This window comes from Pteropus medius, unplaced genomic scaffold (assembly GCF_902729225.1).
Source record: "Pteropus medius unplaced genomic scaffold, Ma_sr-lr_union100, whole genome shotgun sequence".
Lineage (NCBI taxonomy): Eukaryota > Metazoa > Chordata > Mammalia > Chiroptera > Pteropodidae > Pteropus > Pteropus medius.
In genome coordinates, this window is record NW_024344378.1 from 45985215 (window position 1) to 46006657 (window position 21443).

The 21443-nt window shown below is 35.2% G+C and overlaps 1 protein-coding gene and 1 pseudogene across 3 annotated transcripts in view; one reads left to right on the forward strand and one right to left on the reverse strand.

Moving 5' to 3' along the window:
* Positions 1 to 21443, reverse strand: part of ASCC1 (activating signal cointegrator 1 complex subunit 1) — an 81696-nt gene that overhangs the window by 14169 nt on the left and 46084 nt on the right. For all 3 annotated transcript variants that reach the window (XM_039872072.1, XM_039872073.1, XM_039872071.1), the window contains exons 8-9: positions 10402 to 10526; positions 6278 to 6363 (exon numbers count right to left, since the gene is read on the reverse strand). In XM_039872072.1, the coding sequence (XP_039728006.1) occupies positions 6278 to 6363; positions 10402 to 10526 (211 nt within the window). The remainder of the gene's footprint in view (positions 1 to 6277; positions 6364 to 10401; positions 10527 to 21443) is intronic.
* On the forward strand, positions 16028 to 16143 carry LOC120610068 (uncharacterized; annotated as a pseudogene).

Sequence of the window (21443 nt, forward strand, 5' to 3'; positions counted from 1 at the left end):
TTTTACTGTGCTGCTGCAGGACAATGATAGAGGTGAGAGATAGGTTTCAGGGAATTTAACAGGGAATGGTTTGAAAGGGATGATGGTAGGAGTAATAGCTTTACAGAGAAACAGACTCTCATTTCTCATAACAAAACAAAAAACACTCTAATGAAAGATGCATCTAACTTCTTAATGGCTTGCTCTAATATGAAACATTCTAATCAGAAAGTTGTTCCTCATATTAATTTTTTTTTTTTACCCTTTGAAATCAAATGACCAAATTTTTGTGGTAATCAGCAGTTAATAACTTGCAACTATCCTAAACATTGGAAGAAAATAGAGCCAAGACTTCAACAGATTTCTATGGAAAGTGATTTTAAAAAAAAATACACACACCCCTCTTAAGGTCTGGCTTTCCTTCTTTCTAACATTTTAAAAAATAATTCTGACGAAGTTTCAGACTTACAGAAAAATTACAAGAATAGTAAAAAAATTCCTGCCTAGATTTTATCCTTTTTTTAATAACCTACTTTAAGAAAAGCATTCTTTAGCCAAATTTGTTTTCTGTTCTTTGTAACGTGCATACTGCCAACAAGCAGTTTAGTAAATGTTGTTCGTGATTCACTCACAAGCTGTAAGAAAGAAAAGTACAATATAAGCTCGCTTAACAGGACTCCTGTTTAGAATTCATTTGGCTTCTTTAATCTGTAGAACGATGTCTTTCATCAGCTCTGTGCCATTCTCTCTCTTTTCTCTTTCTGAGACTCCAACTGAATGTATGTTAGATCCTCTCACTCTATCCTATATGTCTCTCATGTCATTTTTATTCCCTCTGTGCATGCCACATTCTGGGTAATTTCTTTTGAAATAACTTCCAGCTAACTATTTCCCTCTTGAGCTATGCCTAATTTGCTAACCCCAACCATGGAGCTCTTAATTTCAGTTATTGTATTTTATAGTTCCAGCATTTCTATTTTTCTTCAAAACTGCTATATCACTTTTCTTTTGTAATAATTCCCAATTACCTGATAAAAACTTTAAACTTGGCTTTTATTTCTTTGAACATGGTAAGCATACCTGTTTTCAGCCTAACTCTGATAAGTCTCATGTCTTTATAAGTTTTGGCTGCTTCTCTGCTTAGGGGGAATGGTTTCCACATATACCTAGTTATCTCTGACTGTGTAGCCATTTGAGGGGGAATATTTCTCGGCACAGAGTGATGAAACTTTCTTCCAAAGAGAATTTTTCTTTGCTTCTGCTCAGTACCTGGGAACACTACCAGTCCAGAGCTCCTTTCATGAAAGTTCAAGAGCTTAAGGTCTATTTTCTACTTTTAGATCCCTAATAGTTAATTTTTGCAATGCATAAGGATCCTCTTTGTCACATTTTCCCCTCATATTTCCTATCTCTTCGCCTTTGCCAGAGACTTCCTTAATTTTATCTTCCTAATTGAATATATGTGTTAATGTCTATATGTAATTTCCATGGGCTCTCCCATTCTCTATTTTACCTTTTCAATATCTTATTTTTATTTTCCAAGTGAAATTCTTACTTCACATGGTTGTCAAGAACAGTATGACTGCTTTCATGCTATAGATAAAAGCTATTACAAAGTATTATTATGTCCAAGGGAACTGAATTTAATAAGTATCAACCGTATATAAACATAAATAGCTTAGAGAGGAAGTGATATTTGCTTAGTGATTTTACTTAAATAAGATTACAATTTCAAGTTATAGAAATATCAGGTAGTAAAAATGACACCATAGCTATAATGGTAATGAGAGATAGTAACTTATTTTACATTCCATTTGCTGTTATTTATCCTGATATAATAGTGTAGTAAAATATTTAATAAGACTCTCAAGGAAAGACTGTCTGAAAAAGTCAGGTTTTGAAAAAAAAGTCTAAAGAAGAACCATGTGACTAAGAAGTTATTTTCAGGAACAGTATATACTATGGCTGAATATTGAATTGGATAGTAAAAAACATAATTTTTCTTCATTAGAAATAAGATACTTCCTTTGAAGTCATTAATCTTTGCCTAAAAATTACTATGTAGTTCTCAATCTCATCTCTGTTCCCTTAGAAAAAAATTAAAGTGAAATCTATCTTTTCAATAGTCTTCCAATATTTTGAAACAAAGCAAACATTCAAATCGAGCCTCTTCGCTAAGACTGTTTAAGAACTTAATTGTGCCTTTGTTACCTTAGGACAAACAAAGAGTTGGCTAGGGAGAGAAATGGGAGGCATGTAACACTTTTTGACCTTCGTAGTAGTTACATTGTTCACTGTGTGATTACTTGTTAAACAATCCACTCTTCTACATATTGGTTTCACCAAAAAAGAATAAATAGTATGTATTTTTAAATAGCTTCCTTTATAGAAACTTCTCTAAGTAAAGCAAGCTAAATAAAGATCTAATTTAAATTTATTCATTCTAACTGTCCTTTTAAATACTTTAAGGGGAAGAGACAGAATAAAAGAAAAAATGAATGAAATACTTGTGTTACTCTCATTTACATCTTTCAAAAAAGTCTCAATGTGGCTAGACAGATTTAAAACATATTTTCGGGTAAAGCAATGAAATTAATATAGTTAGTTGAATACTGCAAATTCCTTTTTCTAAATTTAAAGATTCTTATATATAAAATGGAAAAGGCACCAATTCATCTCCTTTTTACTTGGCTTATATTTCCCAGGACTTTTAAGTGTCTAAAAAAATGGCACTTCCATAGTTCCCTTTGATTTTGGACATATAGTACTTCCTATTCCTTCCCGAATATATTACTGTACCTTTATTTGTACCAAATCACCTCCTCTGGTGGGTACAACATAGAGCTCTACTGTCTCCTCTTCACTCTGCAGTTAGAAGCTTTGCTTTTGAACAGTTAGTACTGTACCCCTGTTCAATCTGCTGAAAGCGCACTCTTGGAATACTGACTCTATTGCTTAAGGCCATTTCATAAGTCCCCCAAAGAGTGCCATTAAGATCACTTCTCTTTCCAGAAGCTGGCAGTTAATGACCATTCTACTTCTAGCTCACAAGGGAGCAGTTATTTCCTGGCAGTATGCCTTTAGGTCAGCATAATTTCTGCAACTACAAGTATAACACTGCTTATGGATAAACAAATAGCATCTTGGTTCATATCTTAGATTAGAAATGGAAACACTCTGAGGGGACACTATCTTATTAATTTGGCCTAGGTCTTTTTCACTCATATGTCCTTTTTCAGAGTTATCTGTCAGTCTTCTATAAAAAACCACTATAACTAAATACATTCGTTCCTTTTCTGGCCTGAACACAAGAAAATGATTCTTTAGTTTTCAGTTCTTCTATCAAAGTCCTTCTTAGGTTAAGAGAAGTCTTATTTTAACTAGGAATAACCAGATAATGGTCTATTACAACTGTAACAACTCTCAAAACAGCTGTACAAAAATAATTTTTTTTTTTAAATGTGGCTTCCACCTCCAAAAGTCATTAGAGCTTTTTCTTATTAAGGCACCCAGAACACATAATTTTACACCAAGCCAAAAGGACTAATTCTCTTCATGGAGGAGTAAAGCAATTGTCCGTTACTCATTAAATTCTTACAACAATGAGCAATGACTTGCTTATCATTTTGTTTCTCTTTGAATAGGAGATGAAGTAGATTCTTTTCCAAGGCTGCTTCCCATCACCAGCATTCTTGACCTGTGACCTATGTAGCTGTTAATATGCTGCACACATAACCTTAACAACCTTAACAACCAATGCAGTTAAACCTTTGTGTTTACTCCAAGTCAGTTCCTATCTTGTTAGTGAAACTGAATTTTTTCACTTTCTAAACATAAAAATTTTATCTAGAACAACAACTATATATAATCCATTGGTTTTCTGAATCTTTTTTTTCTCCAAGAGTTTGAGGAGCCATGGGTTCTCATATTCTATTTAATAAAGATACGTCTATTTATGGTAATTCCAAAAGGCAGGCTGGTATAACTACTTCACAAAAATAGTTATTACCTCTTATGTGTTTGGGGGGGTAATTTGGGGGTCATACGTCACCTTTATTCTCAAAGAAAAGTTAATTTCTTTGACTGAACATAGATGAAAGATTATATTTTCTGGAGCTAATAATTATAAAGTAAAATATTGTAAATTATACTAAAAGGTACTTTGTTATAAATATCTGTATTCAAAGATACTTCTCTATACTCATAACTTGCCCCATCATTTTGTATTGTAAGTGTCTATTAACCATCTGCACCCCTCAAAGACAGGAAGCTCCTAGAAGGTAGGTATGTATTATAATCATTGTTTTATCTGCAAGGCACATGGTCTGGCAGATGGTATACAATAAGTATTTCTGTTGGTTTTAGTATTAAAATCAGCTCAAAAGTCTAATACTTAATTAGCCACAGTTTTAGACTAACTGGCACATCCACTGCCCCAACATTCAGTAAATAAGTTTTAATAAAATATTATTGCAGTTCAAATAGATATGCCCGATTTTGAATATCTAATGACCTCTACCTAAACACTGAGTATCATTATGGGAGGCAGAAATAATTTTAATTTGTGAGTTTTGAATTTCTGTTCTGATCAGTCTCTACTAGCAGTGACCTTTGGCAAGTCACTTTAAACACATTGGATCTTGGGTCTTTAGAGGTCAAAGTATAGAACTGGATTAAAGAAACGGGCTCCAAGCACCCCAGCTGAGCCCAGCTCTAAAACTCTAGGCATAACCAGTAAGGGTACTGTTGGTATAGCAAGCCTTTGTTAACACTAGAGGGAGCCACATTCATGTCATCACTGGGGTGGTCAGGAAAATTTCAAGGCAAAGCACCTTAAAATAGAAAACTAACTTTACAGAACAAGAGAAATTAAATAACAAGTGAGAGATCCATATTGTTCATACAGATACCCCACAGGCTCTCTGCTGTCATCTCCCTCTTATAGATATCAACGCACTTCACACTTGACTTGCATCAACCCATCTTCTGGGCTTTAATTCTAATTCCAAAGAACCAAATTGATTTGAGTCATTCCTTCAGATTTCTTTCCCCATTCTATTTTCTTCCTTAATCAAATTAACAACAACAAAAAAAGCAAAGTAATTAATGATACTGTTGGAAAAGCCCCAAGGAAATGAGATAGAGGAGAAAGATTCCTATCACACTGAAGCTGTGGCCTGGGAAAATCAGCAAAGTTAACTGCAACTGAATTCATTAGCAACCTGTCACTCAAACCCGAAGCTACTATAACTACTTTGAAAACAGGAAAACTATTCAAAAACAAGAAAGATATAAGGGAAAGAAGGAATCAACATAACTCTCAATGTGAGAGCTGGAACATCTGCCTAAGTGAACGCTGTCACTGCCCTGTGTGAATGTTGTGGGCTCTGCGGGAAGAAGCTTGCAGCTGCTGAGTGATCTCATTAAGTAGAGGCAACAGGGTCACATCACGCATTTGGCAAGAAAACTGTCAAGTGACAAGGAACTGGAGGATGTGGTAGGGAAGGAAAAAGAAAAGCATTTCTAAAACTAAAGCTTATTCTGAAATTACATGGATATTCTCTCTCTCATCCAGCTCCAAAAAAAACCACCCATGGCTGTGCAAATGTATGACCTAAACCATTACATAATAAGTGAAATGAAGACTCAAAAACCTCTCCACTGGTATCAACTTATGTTTCTCTTTGCCCAGAAACACAATGGCATGTTAACCTGATAGAGAGGGCATACACTGTGGATGTTAAAGAATGTAGTCTGTAGGAGAAAGATAAATGCAATCCTGATTTTACTTAAATTTCATAGATTAATTTAACACTGAGAAAGCAAAGCCTCAACAGTCAGAACTGGACTACCTACTTTTTAGGACATGGACTGTTCCTGAGTAAAAATAGATTACAAAGCAACTTTGGGGAGTCACTTTATGGGAGAAAAAAAAAACTACTAGAACGAGACAAACAAGTCTTTTTTTACTTAAAAAAATGCAAACTCAGACCTCCGAAGGTAAAATACAGAATAAAACTCACCAGTTTAAAATCAACTTATTCCTATGGACCCAAGTAGTTGGATACTTGTTTCTTAAATCATCAATTTCAAATACTCTAGAAATACCACAGCCATAGGAGTCAAAAAGATGTCTCTTTTCTTTTAGGACATTAGAAAAAAAATTCTAAACAGTCCTTTTAGTTAATGAGCCTCACGGGAAGCATGAGAAAAATATACTGTTGAAAGAACGACTTATTTTCCTTGCTTATTTAGGACACATGCCAATGGATTTCCAAATTCACTGTTTCATACTGACCTTTAAAATGTTTCTGCCATCAAATGATTCTCTTTCCTTGAAGATATATTTGCCATCCGCTGTGTAGAGATTGTACCTGCCTTCAGCTGTAAATATTGCAAAGGTAATGTTAAAAGAGAAGCTTGGATTATTTCTGTTTTCTCTTAGATTTCTATAGGTCCGTCTCCATGTACTACCCAAAGGGGCATAATATGGAAGAGAACACATCAGGCTATGAGTCAAGAGACCCAGTTTCTAGTCTCAGCTCTGTCATCAACTCATTCAATATACATTTATTCATTCAACATTGTCCAAGTACTCACTGTACGTTAACTATATGACGAGGCAAATTATATCTCCTCTATGGACCTCAGTCCCTCAAAGTTAGAGGTTAAGATTAGGTGATCTCTAAAGGTTCCTTGCAGGTTAAAAACACAAGATTCTATAAAAGCTGCATATATTTTTAAATATGTAAAAAAAACACGAAAGTTCACACATTAACTAGTCACAAATGCTGGCTACTATGCTTTGGGTTGACTTAAGGACTCCCTCAACTGAGAAAGACCCCTTTAGTTGCACACAGAGGTATCTTTACAGACACTACACACAGAAATGCAGCAAATCTATGACCTTAGCCTCATCAAAGCTGTGCTCTAAATCCCTGAGTTAATTTAGCTTGCTTATCTCAAAAAATGTCCTTAAAGTATAAAGAGAAAAGGATATCAAAGGAAAGGGATAACAGGAAAGAAAACGTGGAACACCATATCCTATGTCCCTTTCAAGTAAAAATTCAGCACAGAGAGGAACCCAAGGCAGAGAAAATTTAAAGCATCTTCAATAATTATTTAACACTCAGAATATTTTCTGAAATATCAACTTTTTCCTGCCCACAACAGACTCTCAAAAATATTATTTCTACTTTTGAGTATGGTCTTTTACTGTATATAGTAATGGAGAATACCAAGTCAAAACTGGCCTACTATATTCAGAGTGCTAACTCCACGGACATAATATACCTTAGTTAGCCCACTAGAATTATACATGGGTAACTATGGAACCATTTCTCTAATGAGAAGGAATCTCTTAATCAAAGATTCCAATTCTGATGACATTTCACAACTTAAAAATAGGTCTTCTGTTTTGAAGAGATGCGAAATTTTAAAGTAAATCATACTAAATAAATATCAATAAAAAAAAGCAGTAATCATTATGTGACATTAATGACAGATTCAAGAACTATAAGTAGCTTTAGCCATTAGGGAAATGCAAATCAAAACCACAAAGAGATACTACTACACACCCACATGATGGCAATAATCAAAAAGACAGATAAGTGTTGGCAAATACGTAGAGAAATTTAAACCCTCATTAACTGTTGATGGAAATGTAAAATGGTGGTTACTTTGGAAAACAGCCTGGCAGTTCCTCAAAAAGTTAAACATAGAGTTATCATATGACCCAGCAATTTCACTCCTAATTATATACCCAAAAGAAATGAAAACATATGCCCACACCAAAACTTGTACATAGTAATTGTTCACATCAGCATTATTCATAACAGCCAAAAAGTGGAAACAACACAAATGTTCATCAATTGATGAATGGATATATAAAATGTGGTAAATATCCATAAATATCCAATAATGGAATATTATTTGGCAATAAAAAGCAATAAAAAGCAATGAAGTATGACACATGCAAATATTAAGAGGCTAGTCACAGAAGATCACATATTACATAATCTTATTTATGTGATATATCCAGAAAAAAATAAATTATAGACCAGAAAGTAAATTGGTGGTGCTCAGGACTAGAGGGTTAGGGGAAAACAGAGTCACTGTGAATGGGTACAGAGTTTCTTTTGAGGGTGATGAAAATGTTCTAAAATTGACTGTGGTAATGGTTGCACAACTCTGAATATACTAAAAATCACTGGATTATATATCTTAAATGGGCGAATTATGTAGTATGTGAATTATATGTCAATGTTGTTATATTTTAAATATCTGTAAGTAGGGAAGGATAACTGTGAACACAGAACATTTTCTTATACGAAGCTCTAGTGCTAACTTAATATAAATCTAGATGCACACAATTTAGAAGATACTGATTCATACAAATTCAACTCTTTTATGTCAAGAAGTTAGTTAATGATAGGCATGGTGTAAGTTAAGGGCTCTGAACTAAGATTTAAGGGTCAGGACAGATGCAGAATGTACTACTGGTAATATTAAATGTCTAATAAAATAGTGTCTATACCCACACTGTCTAAAACAGTAGCCACTAGCCATACATGATTATTTAAATTTAAATTAATTTAAATTAAAATTAAAAGTTCACTTTCTCAGTCTCACTAGCTATCTTCAGGTGCTCAATAACCACATGCGGATAGTGGCTACCATACTGGACATCACAGATATAGAATCTTTCTATTATCAGAGAAAGTTCTATTCGGTGCTGAATACAATGTATTTTTTGAAACGAATTTAGAGTATACTCTAGAGTCCTGAAACTTTGTCTTTATATAATGATGTTAAAATGTACCTCCTCAGGGGATCTGTGTTTTCCAAAATTAAAATTGACTGTCCAGAAGAAGATAAATTCCATAAATCCCTTTAAATGTTACCAATGGACAAGCTACAATGTAAAGTACAAATATTAAATATTCCAGAGAATGTTTTTTCTGGAATTTCAAACATGCTTCTGTAACACTACTGTCCAAATGAAAGAAATGTATTCCATCAAAACAATAACAAGTACAAAGCTTTGGATTCTATTAGCTACCCAAATAAGAGTCTACAGGCTTTGACTGAGCCATTTGAATCTTTTCTGATCTCAGTGCTCTCTAAAGTAAAATACTGATTTATTCAGAAAAGTCTTAAATAAAATACAATCTAGCACCACAGAACATTAACACTAGAACTAAAAATTGGATAGCTACCTATCTCTTAGTCCTACAGTGGATCAACCAAATGGGGTTAATATTAAATGACTTCCAGTTGGGATCTTTGATCTCAGATTCCTTGAGGGAAAAAAAATATTACTCTCAACCTTGGTGCTATCAACATTTCAGGCTGAACATTCTTTGTTATGGGGGCTGTACTGTGTGTCACATAGAGGACTTCGACCCACTAGATGCCTGCAGAAATCCACTCCCAGCCCCCTACTGTGCCAACAAAAAAATGTCTCCAAATAATCCCAAATGTCCTCTGGGAGGCAAAACTGTTCCTTGTTGAGAAACCACTGGTCTAATGTTTATTTTTACTAGCTAATCTTCCTTTCTTCTTTTCAAAATAAGCCACCAAGTACTGCATGGGGCATACTTATAATAAAATAATTATTCACCGATTACCTAAACTTTACCTTGATGTCTTTTGCTAAATATGGCAACCCTATGTGTAACAGAAATAAAAGATTTGGAATGCCATGGTACCATGCTAGATATGTCCCTACACACTTCCACTGTGCTCATCAAAACAAGCTAACACCTAAAAAAGAAGATATATCAGAAATTGTTTGACAGCCCATTCTATTCAAACCCCAGAGATTTCACACAGCCTTACTGATCACAAATGGTGCTATAACATCCGAAAAGATATTTGCACACCAATGTCATAGCAGCATTATTCACAGTGATCTGGACATGGAGCAACCAAAGTGTCTTACGATAATTTGATAAAGAAGCTGTGGTACATATATACAATGGAATATTACTCAGCCAGAAGAAGAGATGAAATACTGCCAATATGGATGGACCTCGAGACAATCATGCTAAGCAAAATAAACCAGACAGAAAAAACTGAAAATCACATGATATCACTTATATGTGGGACATAAACCTAAAAGCAACAAATGAATCTAATAAATGTTTGTAGACTCATGGACATGGACAATAGGACTAGTGTTGCCTAGGGGGGTGGGGGGAGGGGGAAGGAAAGAGGTAGACGGAGTAAAGAGGGTCAAATATATGGTGACAGAAAAAAAATCTAACTATGGGAGGTGAACACACAATGTAAATATGTATATGCCTTACTGTTAAAGTGTACAGCTGAAACTTATTGGATATCATTAACTAATATCACCATTAAAAAAATATTAATTAATTTCTTTAAAAAAACTGTACTACAGTTCTATGGAGGACTTACCATTGGGGTCTTTCCTGAATAGAGTATTCATGACTGTAGCATGTAGTTTCACACTATTCCACTCTTTCACTATTAGTCCAGATGCCTGAAAACGTTCTAGCACTCGATCAACTAATTCCTGCAGCCTAGAGAAATTGATGAAAGAAGTACAGAAATCTTAGTAAACTCCTGAATCCCCGATTACTAATTCAACAACGTTTATGGAGCATCTGCTCTGGGCCAATCACAGTACAAGGCCCTGTGTAAGAAGAGGAGGAATAAAAAGTTGCAGTCCCCACCATCGTAATGCTCACAGCCTTGTGAAGAAAGCAAACACAGAAACAAAAAACTGCAAAAACATGATGGTGAATGTTCAGGGAGTGATCAACTATACATAGGACCAGGTTTTCACAGGAGGTTTAAACATGGTCTTGAAGAAACATGGAAGTTTATCATTTTGGGAATAGAACTCAAGAAGCCAGGCTCAACAGAGTTGTCTAAAGTGGAATGCTTTATTGGTTCATCCAGTTGGTTCATCCAATCGCAAACCAAAAGCTACTATGGTTGATGTGTTTCTGCCAGGATCAAATGAGGAATGGTATGACTCTAATAAGACATTTGCTCACTGGGAAGGGGCATGCACTATGAAGATCCCAGTAGCATTGGACACTATACCAGTATTTAAACGAGGTGGAAATATAGTACCAATAAAAACAACTACATATAAGAAAATCCACAGGCTGCATAACATTCTGCGTATGGATTCCAGGTAATTCTAAGCACTGTAAGTTCTACAGTGGATGAGCTCTATCTCAATAATAGCCACTGATTCTAATACTTCCACCAGAATCAATTCCTGCACAGGATGTTTTTGTTCTGTTCAAGTGTTTTGCATAACAACTTGAAGAATTCTCTTTAACATTTCTTGCACGGTCAGTCTAGTGGTGATGAACTTCTTCAGGTTTTGCCCGAAAAACTCTTTATCTCTCTATCAATTCTGAAGAATAACTTTGCCAGCTGTACTGAAAAAAAGGGGTCATTATCCCAGCAAGTATGTGGTGGAGCAGATCTTGGACCTAGGCCTCGGGAAGCAGCCATCTTGTGACCACCCAACTCATCTGAGGGTAAAATTCAGCCTGTAGCTTTTAGATATTGTGCCAAAACATCCATCCTGAGCCTGGAGAAACTCTCACTGAACATTAGCACTGATGAGGAGGTCCACATCAAATGATGGAGTAGTGTACCTGGTGACAAGCTCAGGGAGGAGCCTGTACCTTTCAACCTTTCCACTGGCTTTTTTTGAGATTTGTGCTGCATGCTAATTGACTTCTCTGGCTCAAAATAATCTTTTATTAGTCACTAATGTACTAATGAACAATAGAGTTCACATTTTTTAGATTTTACATTTTTAGATGTACTAGTGATATTTGTGTCAAACATTACCTCTTTTCTTGGATACAAGTAGCTCTGAGATATTTATAGAGCTCATGAATCTTCCACTGCTTCTTGAGCCATGGCCCTGTGGTAAGCAGTGAGCAGCTCCTCCTTGAGATGGGTTTGTTTTATGTGAGATGTAGCCCAAGTTCACCTTGTGGCAGCCTGCCTCCAGCAATTGTTCTGTCTGCAGAAGATGAGTTGCTCGAGACCTATCTCCAAGTGGACAACGGTCTCTAGTACCTCTATCTCCCAGTTATCTTTCACCCACTTAGACATGGACAAAACAACCCTTTGCTATATGTACTACATACACTGCAGCAAGAGGGAGTTATTCTCCCCTCGAGATCAACTGAGGAGCACAAACAATTCTTTCACCTTTATGGTTTTCAGGCTCCAAAGCTCCAAATTAATCTTAAAATTCTAATTTATCTTACTTGTTTTTATGAAATACTGCCTACTAACCAAAAAATATTTATAACATGAGTAATCCATAATTAATAATAAAACAAACACCCATGTCCCCTCCACCAAACTTCAGAAATAGAACACAAGATTGGGACAGGAGTGAAGCAAGTGAGGCACTCATTTTGAACACAAAATTTAAGGGGCTGCACCAAAACACAGTAACCAAGATAAATAATGTTTTAATGCAATATTTTTAAAAATCAAAATTAACTTTGAAAAAAATCTACAACGAATAGAATATCTGAATTTGGAATGACGACGGGATCGGTATTACTGAGTTTTCCTTTTGCCTCAGGCTCCAGTACAGTTTGGCATAGGCTAGAACATTACAACATACCAGTTCCTCAGGATGTTCCCTGTTCTACAGACCCCAGTGACTTCCTTTTGCTTGCCCCAACATCTATTAGAGCAGCTTCATAATACCAGCATTCCTCAACATGTACATTTTCTCACCAGGCTTCCTCCACTTAACAACTTGACAGCTGCCACCTCTGTGCCTCCTGTTCCCTGGTACACAGTAGCCACCCCCTCCCTCCACCTATGCAAATCATACCATCCTTCTGGACCCAACCCAAACCCCACTTTTCCATGAAGCCTAACTACCCTAACACCCCTACTCGCCCATATCTGTGAGCAATGATTTTATCCTTCTCTGAAATGCTGCCCTGTTTATAAGGTGTGCTCTTCTTAGCATTCTTAGAGATGGTCCCTTGATATTTCAAATTTGTCTATCTTGTTCCTCTACTAGATTGCATGCTCCTTAAAAGCATGTTATATTTGTCTTATATCTGCCAGAGTACCATTATACTTAGCTTTCAGTAGCTATTGGCTATGATTGGTTAACTGATGAACCTGACTGATTAAAAAAGTAAAACCTGAATGTTAAACAAAATAAAATTAAATTAAATAAAATAAATAAATAAATAAATAAATAAATAAATAAAATAAAATAAAATAATAAAATAAAATAAAGTAAAATAAAATAAACATGGTCTTGAAGGGCCATTAAAGATTCCCAAATAAAATCAGGAAAGGAAGAACTTGACTTCAAGCAGAAGAACAGCATGTGCAACGATGCCACAGCATGCGAGATCACAGCTTATTTGGAAAACTGCCAATTATTTAATACAGCTATAACAGAGAGTGAGAGAAAAGGGACTGTGGAAATGAGCTGGATATATGTAGTAGTCAGACCATGAGAAGCCACAGAAATTTTTTTAAAGGAAATGATATGGTCAGATGTCCATTTCTGAAAGCTGACTCTGTGGCAGAGTAGAAAATGCTTTAGAAGGAGTAGAGATCAGTGGTATAGAAGTCAGCTAAGTGGTACTATAACAGTACACATAACACCAAACAATGTGTCAGGGTACTATTCTAAGCACTTTATACAGGTGAAATCATTTGATCCTCACAATAAATTACCATCTCTATTTTACCAATGAGGAAACTGAGGCACAAGGAAGTTATGAAACTTGACCAAAGTTGCATAACTAACAAGTGGAACATCCAAAATTAGAACAATTTCAGTCTGGTTTCAGAGTACATGCTTTAAGGACGGCGCTATAAAGGAGAGAAGGATGAAGATCTAAACATGGCAAGGACAACCCAAAACAAGAGAATAGATTCTAAAGGACAAGAAGAGCGAGCAGTACTCTCAGATACAGTCATGGGGGAAGGAGGATTCAGAGCAAGCCAAGAAGAAAAAGGATGAGCCCTATGGGATATTCATATGTAAGGAGCAGAGAAGGAACCAGCAAAGACAATCAATAAGGATGAGGAATAAGAAAAGCAAGACTTCGGAAAGGCTGAAAGGAGAATTACAAGGGGAAAACAAGGAATAATCAGTATAGTATAATGCTACAGAAAATTAAAGTAATAAAAGAAACAAAAAATGCCTACATTTCGCTAGCACACTGGAGATGAAAACCTTGTTACAGAGGACCAAGGGAGAAACCAGAAGGGGAATGGGGTTAGTGAACATAAACTCTTTCAAGAAACTTAAAAGAAATGTGACAACTAATGCCTTGATAATTAAAAGGTACAGAGTTGAGGGAAGGTTAATTGTGTTTGTTTTCAATGAGAAGAAAGAGTTGAAAATGCTTACTGACAACAACAAATTATCCAACAGATAAGGAAGATGAAACTTTAGGCAATAGAAAGAACTAACAGAACAAGATCTCAAAAGAGAGAAGGGCCAATGTGCTCATAGGTGATGGGAATATGGAGGTGAATAAAACAAGTCCCAGTCCTTAGGCAGCTTACATTCTAGTGGTAGGAGACAGCTGCACAGTAAACATACACATATACTACATTAGGTGGTGCTAAGTGCTCTGAAGAAAATAAAATGGAAAAGAGAGAAAAAAATGCAATTGGGAGTAGATGTACTATTCTAGATACGGTGATCAGGGAAGACCTCCCTGATAAAGTGACATTTGAACAGATATCTGAGGGAACAGCATTTCAGAGAAAGGGAACAGTAAGTACAGACATCTGAGGCAGCATATGAGCAGTATGATTAAGAATAGTAAGCCAATATATGCGGTGAAATCAGGGAGGGAGGTGATGTGATTGGAGAGGTAGAGAAGACTAGGTCACATGGGGCTTGCATAGGGCTCATATACCCTCGTAAGGACTTTGGCTTATACTCTGAGTGGGATGGGGAGCTTCTGGAGAGTTTTCAACAGAAGAATAACATGATCTGACTGACATTTTAAAAGAAAACCTCTGACTGCCGTGTGGAGGACAGACTGGTAGAGGAAAGAATTGAAGCAGGAAGGCAGTTAGGAAGCTGTCACAGGTGGCTAGGGTGGTAGCAGGGGAGGCAGCAGTACAGGGGGTGAGAAGGGGCAGCTTTTCTGATATATTGGAATCAAGAGTTAAAGATAATTTTAAAAGAATCTTTGTCTTAAACAACTGAAAGACTGAACATCAAAGAACATAACACATCCAAAGATTCATGAGAAATTCTGTAGAGAGGAAAGGGCAGCAATTAAATGTAAAGGCAGGCTAAAGCCATGTTGTGATGGCTCCTGTGGGCCAGGCAGCGTTGAAATCTTATTTGGTAGGCATAGGAAATCAATGAGGGTTTGTAAGAAGCAAGCTACACGGGGGAAAACTAAAAGCAAGGAAACCAGTTAAGAGAGATATTGTGCTTCCTTACATAGTTATCTTAATTTTTTTCTAATTACAAATATATGTTTATTATAGAAAAAATGGAAAATTCAGAAAAGCACTAAAAGGAAAGCATAATCTCACCATCTACACATAAACGCTTAACTTTTGTAATATAATTTTTAAGACTTTTCTACAGATATATATCAATTTATTAAAAAAATAAATATTTTTCTATAACTTGCTTACTTCACTTAAACTTGCTTGAATATTTATCCATGCATGAAATAGTTTTCTAAAATATCATTTATATACCTTTTAGAAGAGTTTAAACCAGCAATGAGACATGGTTAACCAATAAAATATTGGTAAGGATGGAGAAAGAGGGCTGATTTAACAAAACAACTTTGTTCCTACATTCCTAAGGGGAAAATAAAGTATATTCAGACTGCACATAACTCTGATGGTCACTAACTGATTTAATTAACTGTGCGTGTGGATCTCCAAACAAAGACCTACAGCATACTGGATCTAAAATTTCTGATTGGACGTGGTTCCATAGTGTAACGGTGAGTACTTCTGTTTTACACGCAGAAGGTCCTGGGTTCGCGCCCCAGTGGAGCCACGGTCCATGGTCTACAGCCATGCTACCCTGAACAAGCCCGACGTCTGATCTCGGAAGCTAAGCAGGGTCAGGCCTGGTTAGTACTTGGATGGGAGACCACCTAGGAAGACTAAGTGCTGTAGGCATAAATAATAATAAATAAATATATATATACAATAAAATTTCTGATTAACACATCACAGAACCATAAAGTTTTGAAATATTTCTAAATATTGCAACATAGTTTAAGTCTGAACATAATCAGGCATTGTAAAATCCACCAAATTACAAATCACAACAAAATGGTGACTCTCTTTTCTCTCTCCTCTATTAAAGAAAAAGAAGTAGATAGGGAGTTCAGCTCCCTATCACAGAAACAGGGAACAAGAAATACTAGAGGAAGGAAATTATATAGACTAAGTGAAAGAAAACAGTTTTCAGCTTTGACTTTCTGGAAAATTAAGATTTCTGTCTCATTTACAGACTTAGAACTTTGAAGCGACTAAAGACCTTTTATTTTCTTGTCTAACCTGATCATTTTACACAAGAAGAAACAAAGCAGACAGGTTGACTTGCTCGAAGTCAGGGCAAAGGGACCAGAATCCAAGTCTCCTAGCAGCCATTTTGCTCTGTTATCAATTCACTGTGCACTCCACAAAGGTTGGCTCCTTATCTTATTTGCTGCTTTATGCTGGCACCTAAATTAGTGCCTAACTGACACATAATTAATGCTCAATAAATAGTTGTTGAATGCATGTATGTATGCATGAATTCATAGATGACAAATACTTTGGCATTCTATTAAAAAAACTTAAGGGTACTTGGGTACAATCACTAAATTTCAGGTCGATAACGTGGATAATACATTTGACAACATGTGAGTATATTTCTAACAGAATAGTCTTTCAAATTTAACTTCACTGATCCTTTCCTGTTAAACTATGAATGAGTCACAAAGCTTCTCATAATTGCTTCCTCGTAATTGAATTAAAAATAACAGAGGGCTGCTATGAGAAAAATAATAAATTATTCTTCAGCAGCTTTGTCATTTAGATCAGGGGCCCCCAACCCCCTGGCCATGGACTAATACTGGTCCGTGGCTGGTTAGGAACCGGGCCGCACAGCAGGAGGTGAACAGCAGGCAAGGAAGCAAAGCTTCATCTGTAGTTGCAGCAGCTCCCCAGGGCTAGCATCACTGCCTCAGCTCCATCTCAGATCATCCGGCATTAGTTTCTCATAGGAGCACTGGTCCCTGGTGCCAAAAAGGTTGGGGACTGCTGATTTAGATAGTGCTTGGATTTGAAAACAGACTCCAGTTATTATGTTTTAAATTAAAGCTCTTAGTTTAAAGGCCTGTAAGCCTGTAAGTGCTACAAAGTTCAAGCATTCCAGAGCCATCTTTACAGATATGGACTTGAGCTGCAGAATGACCACTGACTCCCTAGAAAATGCAAACTCCAGGCTTTTGTTTGGGCTTTTTTGCCCCAAATTTAATTCAGTTTTATCCAATTAATATTTCCTGAGTACTTACTGTATACAAGCATTATGCTAGTCACTACAAGAATAAAAAACTAAGTGACAATAGTCCTTGTTATTAGGAGTTTACAATCTATTAAGATAACTATAAATAAGACTTTGGTAATAACAAACAATACAGGGTGCTTTGAGTAATTTAAACATGGAAGAGATTATGGGTGGAGACAAGAATTGTCTACTAGAAGAATGGGCTTAGAACAAGCTAACTGTACTCAAATAATCCTTGAAATAAAACCAATATTCACTGAACATCTACTATGAGCCCTGAATTATAAAAGGCACTGAATATATAATGCTGAATAAGATATACTCCCTGCTCCCCAAAATCTTACAGTCTGTTTGAGAAAAAGAAGAAAGGATAGCAAGAAGAAAAGATAGCATTTGGACACAAAAAAATGAGAGGTAACATGAGAGAAATTTAAGTCACTAGAAACAAGATTAACAGACACAGAGGATCATCAATAAGCAGTGAAGCTGGCTGGGACTTAGGGCAAGTACAAGATAGTGGAAGATCAAGTTGACGTATTAAGTTGGTTTCATCCTGGAAGATCTTGAATGCTAGACTGAGGAATATGAATAAATTCAAAAGATGTGAAAGTATAGGAGATTTTTAAGCAAGTAAGTTCTATGGCATACAGGCTATGGCTTAGGAAGACTCATGTAGCAGTATTTCATAGGATCTATATACTCCGACATAAAAGTAATGTCTAAGTAATCTAAATAAAAGTAATATCATGAGAAGAATAAACTATAGAACAATATATGTAATGTGATTCCATTTGTGTAAAATAATATGCATATGACTGCTGTTTTTGCTTTAAAATAGATATTTATCATATTAGGCAATATCTATTTTCTGAAAATTTTAATGAAAAAATCTGAATTTCATTAAAAGCCTTCTATACATTATTTAGATATTATTTTAAGTTTGCTCTATTAATCAGGATATTATTAGATATCCTGGTCTTAATTCATCTTTGCATTCCTGAGATAAACCAGCTTAGGTCATAATAATAAATCATATCATCTGACCCCTACACTTCCCTTTCAGAAAATTGCCAAATTAAGCAGATTTTACTATTCTTGCATTGATGTATCTATTCTCATTGTTACTGTTCTACTTCAGGTCCTCTTTCCTTCTCATCTGAATTACTGTAATGGCTTTTAAATATTTCCTCTCCTGTTCCTGGCTCTTCATTTCAATTATATACATAGTATATAACTGTATTAAATTCATAGAGAAGCATTTGGAAAGAACTGACATCTTTATGAAACTAAGTCTATCACTGAATAAGGGCATCTCTCAATTTATTTATAATTTCCTGCAAAAAGATCCTGCACATACTTTGTTATATTTATTCCTAAGAACCTTACAGTCTCTGTTGCTACTGTGAATGGATGGTGTCTTTTTTAAAACATGTTTACAGTATATAGAAAAGCACCTGATTTTATTATACTAATATTATAGCCAATCACTTTGCTAAACTCTCTTATTATTTCTAATAACTTGATTGATAACTGTAAATAACCTGGTTTCGTTTCTGGTCAAAAAAATGTGATTTGTAAGATACCAACTCCTTGAAATTTATTAATCCTTACTTTATGAATCTACTTTGTAATCTATTTGTTTTAACTATTTCATGTGCCTGAACAGAACATGAATTTTTTAATGCTGGGTATATAATTCCAGAGATGACTCTTACATTAAATTTGTTAATTGTTAAAATCTCTGTATCTTTACTGATTTTGCAGCTACTTGACCTAGAACAACTGGACAATATTGGGGCTTTTCTCCAATATTTGGAAGATATGTAGTAATCTCCTCCTATGATGATGGCTTTCTCGATTTCTCCCCTATAAAATATTAATTATACAAATTTGGCTTAACTACTTTGAGGCTGTTCTGTTACATTCATAGAAGTTTACATCTTCCTGGTAAATTGAACCTTTTATTACCAAATAATAGTCCTCTCTTATTACTAATATGTAATAGTACTCTCTTATTGCATTTTTCTTTAAGCCTATCATGTTTGATATTCATTCTGTTATGCTTTCTTTTGATATTTGACTAGTATATCCTTTTCCTTTCTATTATTTCAACTGTAGGGGGAGAAAAACTTTCCTCTATCTTTCAAGGTTCTTTTCCACTAATAATTAAATCTACATGAGACAGATTAACAAGATAAAATAATCAAATTTAATTACATATATACGTAAAGGAACCCCACATACATGAGAGGTTCAAAAACAGAAAAGAAAATGAAGTATATATGACATTCTGAACTAGGATAAGGTAAGGCAACTTGGGGACTTCAGAGGAGAAAAAGGTCATTCACAGGATGATAAGAAGAGCAGTAATGTTCAGTAATTAGAAGTTTGCCCTACTATATAGATAGGTCATAAAAAGTTATTTCTGCAAGGGAATCACTTGGTAAATTATATAAATGTCTAACCATTGTGCTGTAAACTTGAAACCAATATAAAAAAATTTTTTTAATGTAAAAGAAAAAAGTTATTTCTGGTGACAACTCTTACTATGGGTAAGACCCCTAATTTAAATTCTTTAAGGAAGAGGTAAAAGTTTCTCGTGAGCCTGCAGGATCTCAACTGCCTTCAGCTCAAAATAATTCACATGCCAAAGTGGGACATTTTGGGGAGGCCTGCACTGAAATCCTTCACAACCTTATGCTGTGTATGTATCTTTTATAAGGAGCATATAACTAAATTTTGTTCATATCTAACCTTATAACACCTTTCTTAACTGGTTTATTTCATTACTATATGAGTATTATATGTGTGTACTTCTTCCTATCATCTTACTTTTTAATTTCTACTCATTCTACTTTTTTTCTACCCTTCTTGCCTCTTTTCAGATTGAATTTATATTTGTTCCTTTCCTTTTTCTATTTGTTTAGAATTTATTCTCACGATTTTTAGACTTACTTTTAAAACTGTACTATGCTGCATATTTAGCTTAAGAAAGTTAAATAATATCTTAATAACCCTCTCCCAAATAATAAAAAACTTTAAAGTACTTCAACTCCAGAATTCCCCATAGTCCCGACTTGCATGCTGTTAGTTACCATTTATGTTAGCTGAACAATGTTAATCATTTTTTAAAATATTTTATAAAGACAAATGTCTTTTTATGCATTCAACATTTCTTTCTGCAACTCATACTATCTTTCTTGCACCTCGGACTTTCAGAATTCATTTTCCTTTTCCTGAAATACATCCTTTAGAAGTTCCTTTTCTGTAGATAGCTCACAGTGATAAATTCTGAGTTTTTTTATCTATAAAAGTCTTTATTTCAACTTTGTTCTTTAAAGATTTTTTTTTCTAAGTACACAATTCCAGGTTGACTATTATTTTCTCTAGAAAATATTCTGCCATCTTTGGCTTTTGTTGTTGACACTGGGAAGTCCACTGTTCTTATAATTGTCAATCCTTGAAAATGACTTTTCTTAAGATCTTCTCTTTGTCTTTAGTATTCTGCCATTCCATTATGATTTATCCTAATATGAATTTCTTTTTATTTATTCTACTTGTATTTCATCTTTTTTCTCTTATCTATTACTACTGCTCCAATCCTTGCCCCTTTAATTTCTTCACATGGCCATCTCATGTCACTCTAACTCTCCCTCATTATACCTCATACATATCTGGGATTTACTAGGCTTTTCCTTGCCTCAGGGCTTTTGCTCTGCATTTTCTTTTGCCTAGAACAAAAGGTGAGGAGAGCTTTCCCACCTCCTTTAGATCTCCATTCAATATAGATTCCTTAGGGAAGTTTTTGCTGGCCCCGCCCACCCCCCCACCCCCGGTCTAAAATGCCAAGATATTCTCTCTATTTAGTAGAGCACCATATTTCCCCTGCTTTATCTTTATCATACTTTCCAATTATTTATTG